The 13,502-nt window shown below is 36.8% G+C and overlaps 1 protein-coding gene across 5 annotated transcripts in view; it reads right to left on the bottom strand.

Annotated features, from left to right (window-relative positions):
- LOC112683280 overlaps positions 1-13,502 on the bottom strand; it is a 271,887-nt gene that overhangs the window by 22,810 nt on the left and 235,575 nt on the right. For all 5 annotated transcript variants that reach the window (XM_025554218.1, XM_025554219.1, XM_025554222.1 and 2 more), the window contains 2 exons: positions 11,542-11,585; positions 1,270-1,328 (listed from right to left, as the gene is read on the bottom strand). In XM_025554218.1, coding sequence (XP_025410003.1) covers positions 1,270-1,328; positions 11,542-11,585 — 103 coding nt within the window. The remainder of the gene's footprint in view (positions 1-1,269; positions 1,329-11,541; positions 11,586-13,502) is intronic.

Here is a 13,502-nt window from a genome sequence, read left to right as displayed (position 1 = left end):
TGGTTCGACAGTTATCAAAAAATAAAAAAATAAATATTATTTTATTTATATTATACGTGCTAATAACTCTAAAGCACGATATTGTACATAATATTATTTGGTGTTGAACTTGTACTAGTCGTAACAATAAGAGCGTGTATTAAAATCTTTACTAGAGACGCAGTCAGTTTTCCAATTTATTACCGATGTAAAATAAAAGAAATCCAATAAATAATAGTACGAGTATAACAGATTTATAGGCTTTTTGATGTATTTCCCTGATTTCTGACGTTATCAGTTTTGTAATCGTATTTTTTCCCGTTTATTTATATTTTTTTTATACGAAATAAAAATAAAAAAAGTAGAAAGGGGAAAATTCTATCCGAGATGAGATGATTATTGTGGTTACAGCTGTGGAAATGCGTTTTGCGGTCAGATTTACGGTCAAGGCAGCAAAACGCAATAATAATAATGTAATACAAGATTCTTCCCTCCAGACGAAATAATTCCAACGGTCCAGAAGGCCATAAATTTGTTTAGGGCCGACCGGCTGTCCCTCGTGTTTTCCTTATCATCTCGACAGCATTAGAGCTTATACTCTCTTACTCTCCCTAGTTTTTTTAACCACGAAAATAGAATGAGATGAAAACTACTAACAAACAGTTACGCACGTGCTTTGGCTTGCAATTATCTCCGAATATTGGATAGGTTGAATGTCAATGACGATTCGCACACGCATCTTTAAATGACTGCTGTATGTAATTTATGTTTACCGGCGAATAGATAATACAATTTGGAAAGAAGAAAAAACAAAGAGCTAAAAGCAAAAAAAAAAACAAAACAGACAAGAACAAATAAAAAAGATTGTTGTAGATTTTTTTTACTTGTGGTAATAAAGCTCGGGACTGAGACTAAAAGTGCCGTAAAGTTTATTAATGTCCCCCCCGGTTGTCTCGTATTTTTTTTTAAGTTCACTTTCTCCCGGTGTCTTATGTGTCTCCAAGGAGCCCCGAAGCCCCTTATTTACCACCCACCCTATTGTGTTGGGCAACACGTGTGTTTAATCGGTCTCCGTGTAGAATTATGATTAAAAAAAATCGATGTTAACCTCCGGGACCGGGATTGTAAGGCGAAAAAAATGAAATAAATATACGAGCAAAAAAGTACTGGAGGCTTGAAATGAGACCGTAAATCTCACGACGAATTTTTCCCAATAATTTTCCCCTCGAAGTGTAGTATATAACAAAATCATGTTTTAAAAAAAAAAGTAAAAACAGTATAGGTACTTACATTTGTCCGTCGACCTGATGGGCTGCATACCCCACGCCATTGGATGGGAGTTTTTCTTCCTAAAAATAATGAAAAAAAAAACAACAGTGAATATTTTTACTAACGCATGGTTAATGACTTTTGAGTTTTAAAATTGTAATCAAGATCTGGTTAAACGTCTAGGGTGATTAATGATATTTTAGTGTACTAAGGAAGGGCTCATTCCATCCGTCACACCGCGAACAGTTTAAATTTACCCCCTAAACATGAATGACAGTAAACAATTTCCATTCGATCACGTAATCGCATACTATATTATGAATTAGTTTTTGTTGAATATAGGAGTAATATATAATACTACCTATTATAGACAGGAATACGTTTCAATGTTGAGTTTATTCGAAATTGACTATGCGCACAGTACTTTACAACAACAATTTTTATCTCATACATAAGTTTAATAATCATAGGTCATTCATTTTACCTGGTATAATGAATGTTGTAGATTTTTCCATACAAATAAAATCGTTATTTTATGTTTCTTTTTATCACTTTTTTTCTTTTCTTTTTAAACATTTGTGGCTTCATACTGAAAAAAATTTCCAATGGTGAACGAAACCACTAATTATTTATTTAAGCCTTTTAATATTTGTCAGTATCCCTAAGTTACGTGTTACAACAATATTCTCGGTCTAAAAAAATATTTTACAGAAGAAGTAAAAAACGATTTGACAATAATAACTTTTGTGCGGTTGGACAAAAACCTTTGTTGTTTACTGTGACATTTAACATTTAAAAATATTAATAAATAAAATAAAAGGATAGTTTTCGGTTTTTTTCTTGCACAGTGGTCGTTTTTTAATAGTGAGATTTAAAATAAAATAAAATAAATAAAAAAAATACTGTGGAATGTCAGGCAATCTAGAGATAGGGAGTGAGAGAAAGAAGACAAAGCTTGTAAAATTCAAAATCCGGACGTAACTAACTTTTTACTTTTTTTATTTAATTCGGGTTAAAAATGATGTGCCATCGTGTTGGCTACTGAAGGATGTCGTTTTCCCCTTGTACCGGATACAACATGGTAAAACTTAAAACTTTACAATCTAGGGTACACTGGCATAAGAGAACTATTTCGTCTTTTTTTTTTTGTTTTGTTCGAAAAACGTCAATTTTTCTCAGCGACAACGAATGATAAAAAGTAGTAGTGGTCGTATTAAAAAAAAAAAAGTACTAAACATAAAATATATACGAATGTTTTATCTAATCTATAATACCGCATGTGCGTCGCAACATGCGCGACGCAGTTGAAACTTTTTATTATTTATTTATTTTTCGTTTTTCACAAGAAACGTATTTTCAAGGGAACAGCAGCAAGCCCGGTCGTGTTTACTTAGATGAGAAAAAGTATAAGAGGGTGCCCGGTTGTATTTCGCCATCAAGAGCGTCGCGTAGTGGTAGTAAACGAGAAGATACTACGCTCACCGGACGTAGGTATGTATGATGGGGTCCTACATAACGGGATGTTAACGTGATTATGTGGGCGTATATAATATATATATATATGGTTGGTAGGGAACGGAGAGAGGGAAACAAATAATCTGTACAGCCGGTGTCTAACGATCCCGACGGGACCTCGGAGTCCGAGTCTTTACACGGCCATTGTCCACCGGTAAACAGCACTTTAAAACGTGTTGGCCGAGCCACGGTTTTATCTCGTATATATATTTATACCTAACACGGTGTGTGGTGGTGGCAGCGGCGGCAGTGGGACTTTCTTATTTGAAGCCAAGCAGCGTTATTAACTGATCTTTACGACTAGCCTCTCGGAGAGTAGAGTATTTAAACTCTATCTGAGCGCGCGCGCAGTGGACTTTTCCGATGAATTTTATACGACTGGTCGTTAAAACCAGTAGTTGTCCGGTCCACGGTATAATAATACTAATAATAACCAGGAAACAAGAAAATCGCCTTCAATCACACTCGTTAATTTCGATGTAGTGCGTTGATCGAAGCGCCACCTACTAATACCGCCGTACGTGTGCTGTACATTATGGCTTGGTGTTGGATAGTCTGGTAACGTATTCTTCATTCATGTGCACTTTTAGGTAAAGTTAGGTAAGCTAAAAATAATTGGTCAGCCGGCAGCCATTTTTCTCACCCGGTGTCAACAATTTCACCCTCTCGAAGTATCAAAGAAATGTACTGTTCGTAGTGTCGACTAAGGTACGTGTATGCCGAATAACTTAACGACTATTGGTGTCAGACTGCCCTAATAGCGGCATATCGATCACGTCACCACGATTTAATGACAAACCGAGGAATATATTATCACATAATTACCTACAGTCGTACTGATATATCGAATAATGAAATATCTAAAGAATTTGTACTATAATGGATAAATAATATTTTATTCCGAACACTTGCATTGGGGTATATATAACAAATTTATAACAGCGTAACAACTAAAAGACGGTACCTGCAATGGGTACAAAATGTCAGTACAAAATTTAATCCGTAAAAATGTGTAATTATCAATGCATTAATTTTTCGATTTGATTAAAACAATTTTCATACGGTCCACTATTAATTTGACTTTTAAACGCATTTATACCTTGTTTGTAATTGAATAAACACACCTCGGACAACCCCGCACGGACTCACCAGCTTTCGGGATAGAACCCAATACGGGCCTGCTTGTTTATTACCGTACGGTCGTACAACAAATACGTGCGGTACCGAAGCGACGCAGCGGCTGTACACCGGTGTCAAAGTTTTGCACGGGAAAGTTTTTTCTCCGTACCCGGTAAAACATCGGTCGGGTAAAAACAGTGCGTGTACGTACATAAAAATGCAATTCCGGACCGTGTACTACACGCTGCGACGCGTGGCTCTCGCGCGGCAGAGTTGTATTAACATCTGTAAAAATTTTTTCCCGTTCGGGACGACTAGGGACGCACATTGCGTATACAGGCACATGCGTGTATACGTACGTGCATTTTCGGAAATTGATGGATGGTCCTCGGATGAAGAATCGACGGTTTTCCACGTGACCCAACACGCGGCCGCCGCTCCCTGTCGCCGATACATCATTTTCCCCGGCCAACGCCGTTGCGCGGCCTAAGTGAATTCCGTTTCCCAAAACTTCCCCACCCGACGATCTAATGGGACCGATACGTCTTTGCTGGGCGTCCTGTCTTTAATGACCAACTGTTTTCCGGCCGCCGCGGTTACCGTCAACCGACCGTGTAAACCGCTACTGCCGCCGCCGCCACTTCCTTCAGCCCGTGTCATTTCTCATCTGTCTCGCGACTTCCTACGTCCAAGTAGCTAAGAAAACATATTCGTCGCCATAACGATAGTTAACATTGTCCTCTCCCCTACGTAGTGCATTAATTAAATCGTTCGCTGTTGTGACGGTGCACATCGAGAGCAGCATTCGACCATTACGTTACGTCGAGGGCGCACGCGCCGCCGCCGTATGTAATAGTCAAATTGGCAATTTTAAGCACAAAGTGATATTCCGAATGCGCGTGAAACGTCGTTTTTAAAGTCAAAACTATTTAAAATTAGTTAACTGCGAAGTATGGTAATATCGATTATACACGCGGTACGGTAGACTTCTAAGAATCTGAAATCCATTATAAACTTATTGAAATATTACTATTCCAAGTATAAATAAAAATTATTGATCGTAGTGTTTATTATACATTTATTTAACTTAAATGTTTCATGCTAGTACGTCACCAACTTATATATTTCTATGTTATTGTGTAATTATTTTACAACTTAGAGTCGTAGTACGTGTAAAATACTATCGATAGAATACTCGTGACTGTGAGACATTATACGTGGCACCTACGTTCTTAAAATTTTATACGACAATTATGGTTTATCCAACCTAAAATGATTATTTATTATTTGCGTCGCACCGAAATCATTTTTCACGCTTAACAGAAGTTTTCGGGTTTGTGTTTTTGACAATTTTAGACTTCAGATATTAGTTTAGGGGAATTGAATAAAAAAATATAAAAAGAAAAACACCACGAATACATATCCCGCAATCGAATTACCGCGTAATCTCATGTGAATTGATTACTATGCTGAGAAAATATTTATACGTGCTTAGTAGGTATAGGGTGCAAAGAAAAAATAAGTATCTGAGGGGAACACGTCAGATTCGCGCGCACCTGACACCCTTATGCAAATCTAGAAGTTTCGTCATGTATACCACGGCAATAATTTAATCCTTTTTAAGAGATTTTCTTTGCTGGATGACTGGTTCAACTACAGGAGACCCTAAGGATTGAATACAAATTATATATTACTATCCATATACGGTATACTATCGTCATTACGTTATTATTATTATTATTATTATATACGTACGCTTCTTTCGTATTACCGTGAGATACGATTTTACGCTTCGGCCGTTACCACATACATATCTGTGCCAAGAATATGGAGGCCAATTTGAATAAAATTAATCACCGCGTATCCCTTTTTCACACGTAAATATGCTTTTGATGAACATTCGAGTTTCTTTCAAATATTTTTATACTATTTCGAAAACTTGTCGAAGGGTGAAAGTTTCCAACTTAGTAAAGAATTTATGATTATTTAAGTTATAGTATACATTTTCAATATATTTTTTAATTTGACAATTTATGTTCATTAATTCTTACAAAATACCTATTTACGTAATACCATTGATTAAATATACATTGTATATTTAATCAATGGTAATACGAATATACAGTACAGATAATTAATTTATATATCGTTTAGTTTATTTTAATTATTAGAAAAAAATCAGTTATATTTCATTCAGTTATGATACATTATTGATGTTTTAGATATTTTGAATATAAATAGGTGCAATACATATTTAGAAATACGTCTACGTAATAAAATAATTTAGGTACCTATTGAAGGAAAAGTAATTAGATTTTAATTACGTAAAACGTGGTAAAAATAATATATTATAATATTTTATCTGTTATAACGATTAGCGATTTACTGACATCGACATTTTATTATGATAAAAAGTGAATTATATCGTTTCATGCTACAGACTTCAGGAACATACTGCTAAGTAAATATTTATTGAAGTAAAACAAAATAAAATGCAAACGACATGTAATAAATCTTAGAGCGGCAATATTGTTTGTTATATGAGAAAAACACTTATAGTTTTTAAGAGAGCCCTGCAGCGAATGATATAAAACCTCATTTCCCACTCACCCATACACATATACGCATTCATCATCATCATCATCATCGTCGTCATCATGATCATCATCATGATCATGATCATCATCGTCATATTTTTGGCATTGCGATTCGGGTTTACAGAAAACGCTGTCGTGTCATTCCACCGTACGCGCGTCGTCATTGTGCATTAATGAACGTCGTCGTCGTCTGGTGACGTCACCAGGAAATTGAAAAATATTTCGACATTCCCATACTTATTACCGACCTGCCAAAAACTTGGGTTGTTCGTTTGTATAATGGAACAAATTTTAATAATATCGACCCGCCGCGCCACCACCGCTACGGAGGACAGATCCCCTTGACAAGCGAACCAAATCTCCGGGTCACGGGAAACGATGTGCTCGTACGTACACATATTATATACCGAGGGACAGAAGACTGAGAGGGAGACGTGAAATTATACATAGGTTTAAAATAAACTCTTATGTACCCACTCGCTTTTTCGGGACGCCGCCGAAAGGGTGAAAAGGGCAGAGATCGGTAAACAAATAATATGATGTATTATACTTGTAATATTCTGTGGACGTCGTATATTTGCATGGGGCAAAAGACGAAACCGGAAAAAGCGTGAAGTGCCCATGGTACTTTCGAGGGAATACACGGGGTTTTGCTTGGACCCAACTATAGTTAGGACTATTTTACTAGTATATTTAAAGTATCAAAACGGTATAAAATAGTAACAGTATGTTATACGCTAACAAATGTTGGTCTTAAATCCGACCATTACTACAATATATAATATATTATTATAATATTTCTAAATGTTGGATCATATACAAGTATAGTAATCAAATATTAAAACAAATGATAATTATTGTTTTAGTTAACTCTCATAATACGAATAAAAGCATTATGCGATGTTCGATGATTTGAGGTGTTTTAAGTATAAGTGTAGTATTTTATGATAAATGTTTGTCTTACCCAAATTAATTGTTTTGATCTCAAGTTATAAATAATAATGAAGTGGTGTCCCATCACTATAAAATTAAGCTTGTCATCACGCAAAAAAATTATAATAAATATACAATTGTTGTAAATATAAGTTCAAATATTCAATTATTCAAATATAAGTAATATCAGGAAAATAATTTAAAATTATACGAAATAAAAATTATGTTCGGTTGAAACATGTGAATCTATACGTAATTCATCCGTATCGAGCACCCTAATCGCCAAGGCAATCCTAAATGTTAAGTGCGGTTTCGATTGAACACGATGTAAATAGCTATATGCGCGAACGGTTTATTGGTAAGAGTATTATTTCAGTAGTCTTCGAATGTCTATGGTCTAATCAAAAAATGAAAAACACGTTGTCGGGCACACAAGACTACACACACCGTATAGCGACGGAATTTCTCGTAAACGATGTGCGCTGTACATCATCTATAAACAACATCACGTTCTACACGCATGCACGCGAGCGATAGAATGTATGTGAACCCGGATGGTAATTTACCGGAACACAAGTTTTAGCTTAGACGAGTGTGCGAGTCGTTGGCGCGCACAGAGGATAAACCGAGAAATTAATTTCGATGGAACGCATTATTACACATTATGTGCACGGAGGCCGGTGCACAGTAGTAATATACAAGAACGCACACAAAGCCTACATGCCGCGGACATTAATCAGAACCGTATACCTATACGCTCGCGCTCGTACAAATTATTACCGCCGTACGCTGCCTAATATGGTCGGATCGGAGCCAAATTAATCACCTCATATGTACGGTTTACTTAACAGGCACTTGACTCCCGGCCGTCGCTGTAGATCCGATCTATAGTTGAGCTGATCTAAATCGAAAACGCGGATTCCGCTAGAGAACACGTGATCCTATATTATGTAGCGGGTTTGGGCAACTTTAAGTTACTCTTTAAGTTTCTCATCATGCCATCGAAAAAGAATCCTGAATATCGGGGCCAGGAGTTAATTTCCTAAACTACCTTTAACAGTAATAATGCCACTGATCATTTACCACACCAAAGTCATGTGTAAATAATAATATAATGAAAATCGTGATTTTATTATCTAACACGATACTCTTTGAATTTTTCCGCAAGCTAATCGCATTCTATTATTCATTAGCCATTATCTGAACGGGATAATAATATATACGTTATAATAATAATAATAACATAATCAACACGGGATATTATTATTCTCCGCTAACACGTCATGTCGTACAGCAAACGGTCGCTTCACTTCTCCTCTCCTATTTTGCCATGCTTCTCTTGCAACTGGTGTGGCACGGTGACTTACAGGGTGGAATATTTTTACTCGGATCTGGGAGGTAACGCGTGCGTAGCTCAAACGCGGCTTATTACAAATGCAAAACTTGCCCATTCATATTCAAAATTTTATAATACGGCGGCGGTGGCGGTAGTACTGTCAACCGATTTGTATGCACCGTCTTTCGCCTTGGAGGAAGTCGGTTGGCGGGGTACGCGCTTGCAGCAGACCACGGGTGTGTGGGGTAATAATTACTTCATACACATAACCGTTGGAATGTGTGCACGCGCGCGCGCGCGTGTGTGTATTTGCGAGAATATGTGCCTGTTGGCGAGGAGAATGGGTGCCGGGGGTTTAGAGCTTTACCATACTTATTTGGTCTTAACCGCTAATTTATTCACCCGAGACCGCCGGCCGCGTTCGAATAGATTTGATTTCGTTTTATAATAATAATAACTTGCGTGGCTGTCAAGCAAGGGCGTCTCTTCCGTTCTACCCCCCACACCACGGAGACGACCATCTCGGCATACTCCGTCTGTCTGTCTGTTTCTCTCTTCTTTCTCTTTCACTCACTCTCTTTCACTCCATGTATATTATATATATATACATATATTTCTGAGAAGACGCACATTTTACTTAAAATACCAGATGTGCAAAATTGAACGCATCCAAAGATATTTGCATTCACCACCGCGGCCCTTCTTAGATTGCAGACAACCCCGCGCGCGTTTTATTTCCTTTGCGGTTTCTTTGCCCGTCTCTAAGATTTTATGTGAAGTTTCTATAGGAAAAAATAACAGTATTAGCAACAATTCACATTGATGGCGAACGTCTGTATACGTATATACATGAAATTATTAGCTACTCGGAAATTGTGTCGTAAACTCATCGGAATAATTTAAAAAAAAAAAAAAAATATACTACTGTTTAAGCGTGTAATCAACTTAATGTAATTAATTATATGTGAAGTTTAGTCATTGAAAACTGTGTTGAAAGAGCAGAGAATAAAGCCTTTCCGGATTTGAATTAAGTTAAGTGGAGTTTTTTTTTTTGTACTCCAGTATTATGAATACTTTAGTTGGGTAAATCGTTTATGTATTTAATTCCCCATTAGGTTAAGCACCTTTTAGTGACTTCGTGTTGTCTTTGCGGAAGATCCCCTTTTGGTGTAACGTAAACGATCAAAACACTCATAATCGACTGATGTTTACACAAAGTCACGCGCGCTCCAACGAGCCAAGTGCTTTGTCCCGAGGTAGAGTCGACAAAAAAATGTAATTGTATTGTTCACTGGTTTTTCAACAAGTAATACATTTTTTCAATTTTTTATTAATTCGCAAATATATTTTAATCTAACAAATGCTTGATAATATGATTGGCAGGGATATTTCAATGATTCAATTAATCTATTATTTTTATGATTCCTGCATCTGACTATGAGGAAATGAGAAGTATAAAGTTTCAAAAATTAATTTGAATAGAATTGAAACAATATGTAAAAAAATCGAGATCAGGATATAATGAAAATCAATTTTATAAATAATTTGTGATTTATATGTAAAAAAAACCCATAATAACTCCTTACTTATACGTAAGTTAAATTAATTTTAGAACTATATATAATAAATTGACATACATATCTTCTATTAATTTTGAAATCATTTTGAAATTTATATTCATTTATTTGACAAAAAATTTAACATACAATCATAACAGTAACAAAGTTTGGAAGTTTATAAGGAATTTGTTTTCTATGGTTTATTAAAAATATTTACTTGACTTATTGGCTTTCGTGTTATAGAGGTTCTAATGTATAAAAAAATTGACTTTGTTTGTTATTTGAAATTTATATAACGGACATATTTTTTATGGCAGGATTTTAAATTGTTTTGAAGATGGTAATGATAATTTAAATCCATCGCCTGAAGATCATTTATTTTTACTAAATCAATGATAATGTAGCCAAAATACATATCTTTTAAGATATTCCCTTTCCATTGCTATTTTCTTTGATGGTCGATACTCTGGCTGGGAATTTAATTAATATATACTTTCTGCCGGGGAGTGAGCGTCGTCGTACCACATGCACGTCCAGGGCAGAGACAGACACCGGAATAAGTAGAAACTTTGTGTATTGGCGTTCCAGATAAATTAAAATACTTGGCCGGTTCTGCCCGGTTTGTGTTTGCTCACAGGACCGTCGGTATATTAATGCGTTTCGGATGACAGCCAAACGGGTGACACAAAGAAGTCGAAGACGGGAGAGATAGATGCTGCTAGGATGGATGAGTAAGAGAGGTATCTGTATACACTTGAGCGAAATGTCTTTTTGATAAATTAGAAAGTCGACCGTCGAGTAAATAACCCTTGCCTCGTGCATATTTCATTAAAACTTTTACCGTGGCAGTGTTGTTTGTTTTTATATACCGTGAGTTGTAGAGAACAGGCGTATGTGTGCTTTCCAAGTCTCCCTCGTTTCAACTTTGAAATTACTAGTTTTGGGATTTTTTTTCCACCAGTTAGTATACAAGATATAATATCAATAATAATAATAAATAATGCTTACGTATATTCAATAATTGTCAAAAAATATACTAGATTTTATATATATTTTTTTATCTGTTTTGTTATTAAAAATGTATGTTTTAATGTTAACTTTTAATGGCATATTTTAATTATCTCATTCATAGTACATTATTTTATATTTTTAGAATCTATACTTTTATATATTACGTATGTGAAGATTTAACACATAGCTATTTTAATTCGGTTTATAAAATTAAATTACTTACTTTGCTCATTGTTTGAGTATATTTTACCCGCCGCACTGACAGGTCTGAAACACACGAAAAAACACATCATATTAGGATTGATTGTGAAAATAACTCTTTAAAATAAAATAAATCATATGTATGTATATATTTAAAATATGATTGGGATAGGTGACCCCTTGTAAACGTCATAGGGATAATAAAAAAGGATGCCGAGTACATAACGATGCATATAAGGACCTGTTTAATAGACTACCTGTTGAACGGTGCAAAACGGTACCCATGTTGTGTGGTATTAAAAGGCTGTACATATAATGCGATTGGGTCTGTAGCACATACATACATACATATATGTATACGGTCATATAAACCACGGGTCTTTATTTTTTTCACTATATGTATACGGTGGTGTATCATTTAACAAAAGACGTCTCCTACACACGATGTAGTTTACTTTTTCACTCCCTTAGACTTTTGTGATATTTTTTTCAAAGACTTAAGTCTTTTGTCCTCTTTGCAGGGGGGATAGAAAAAAAAAACAAAACAACTCCAGTAGAGGTGTGTCTGAGACGATGAGAGTGTGAGAGAAAAACAGCACACGAGGGATTTTATGCGTTTTCGCATCCCCTCGCCACGCCGCCGCCGTGATTCTATAAGGCGAATTTCGTGCGAACCGTCTATGCTAAGCTTTTTAAGGGAAACGGTTTTAGACGCGTGCACTACATATATATATATATATATATAAAGTCTCTCTAGTCTCTTTCGCTATTCCCTGCCCGATAAGCAGTTTCAAACTGTTCTCGGAGAAAATGTCAAGTATGAAACACCGTTTTACTTTTATAAATAAAAAACAGCGTATACACATCATACACGCACACACGTACATTCATACAGCTATACCATACCAGGAATATTATAGGTATACGTATTTTATTTTTGATCGTAAATAAGTTATTTTCACGTTCAACAATCATTGAGACGAGAACAACAGCGACGTTCACGGTTACTACTGTTCTAGTACTAGCGACGACGAGTCAACGGCCAAGACGTGTTTTCGCGTGTAGTGAAAATAAAACTTTTCTATATCTGAAGATCGCGTTCAAGCGGGCGGCGACGGGACGGTAGGCGACGATGCGATCGGACGAGAGTAATCTTGATTGCGTTTACGCGGCAGAGGTTTCATTGTGAACGAATAGAACGATGATGACGGGGTGGAGGGTCTGCAGGGGAACGATGAGGAGAGGGCTATGTTATTGTCAAGCGACGAGGGTCCAACGGCGACGGAGGGGTTGCGTGAGTGGTCGTGCGGGGCGTAGGCAGGACTGGGGTGGGTTAAGGAGAAGAGGCGACAGCGAGAGTGAAAAAGATAGACGTACGTATAGAGAGACGAAGAGAGAGAGAGAAAGAGAGACGAAGAAACTACCGTACGACGAGGCGGAACGGCCGTTTGATCAATATGCGACCCTTTAATGTCTTCATTACGACTTCCAGGGCGGTGTGTATGCATATAATCTGACTATCGGCCGTAACAAAGCTCCCGCGTATACGGTAACTCGGGCCGAGGGGAGGAGAACCTGAACTGCAGCGACAGGAAGGAAGCGCGCAAAAACGGACTCGGCTATTCTTTATAAAACCCGCGTGTATACAGCAGTCGATACGGCGGCGGAGCTCCTCTCTTTGCCGGTGGTAGCAGCAGTGGCGGAATCACTGGACCGGAACCGCGCAGATACCTCTCTAGTCGCGTCGCCAGAAAACGGTTGAACACTTGCACTCTTCTTGGCAAAGAACAATAATAATAACGTACGCGTGTAGTAGTCATTTACAGTGCGGGTCTGGTGGGAATATTTAAAATGGAAACTACACGGTGGAAAGGTTATGATGTATTTTTTGGTGTTTTTTTTTTTTGCAAAAACAAACTTGGCGGTCTCTTACGCGTACACCGCCAAAAGTGAGATAAACGACGCTGTCGACCGCGTTTAACA

The sequence above is a fragment of the Sipha flava genome, unplaced genomic scaffold (assembly GCF_003268045.1).
Source record: "Sipha flava isolate LNK unplaced genomic scaffold, YSA_version1 222_pilon_pilon, whole genome shotgun sequence".
Lineage (NCBI taxonomy): Eukaryota > Metazoa > Arthropoda > Insecta > Hemiptera > Aphididae > Sipha > Sipha flava.
The sequence above is the reverse complement of the archived record's forward strand: the minus strand, read 5'-3'. Positions and strand labels throughout refer to the sequence as shown.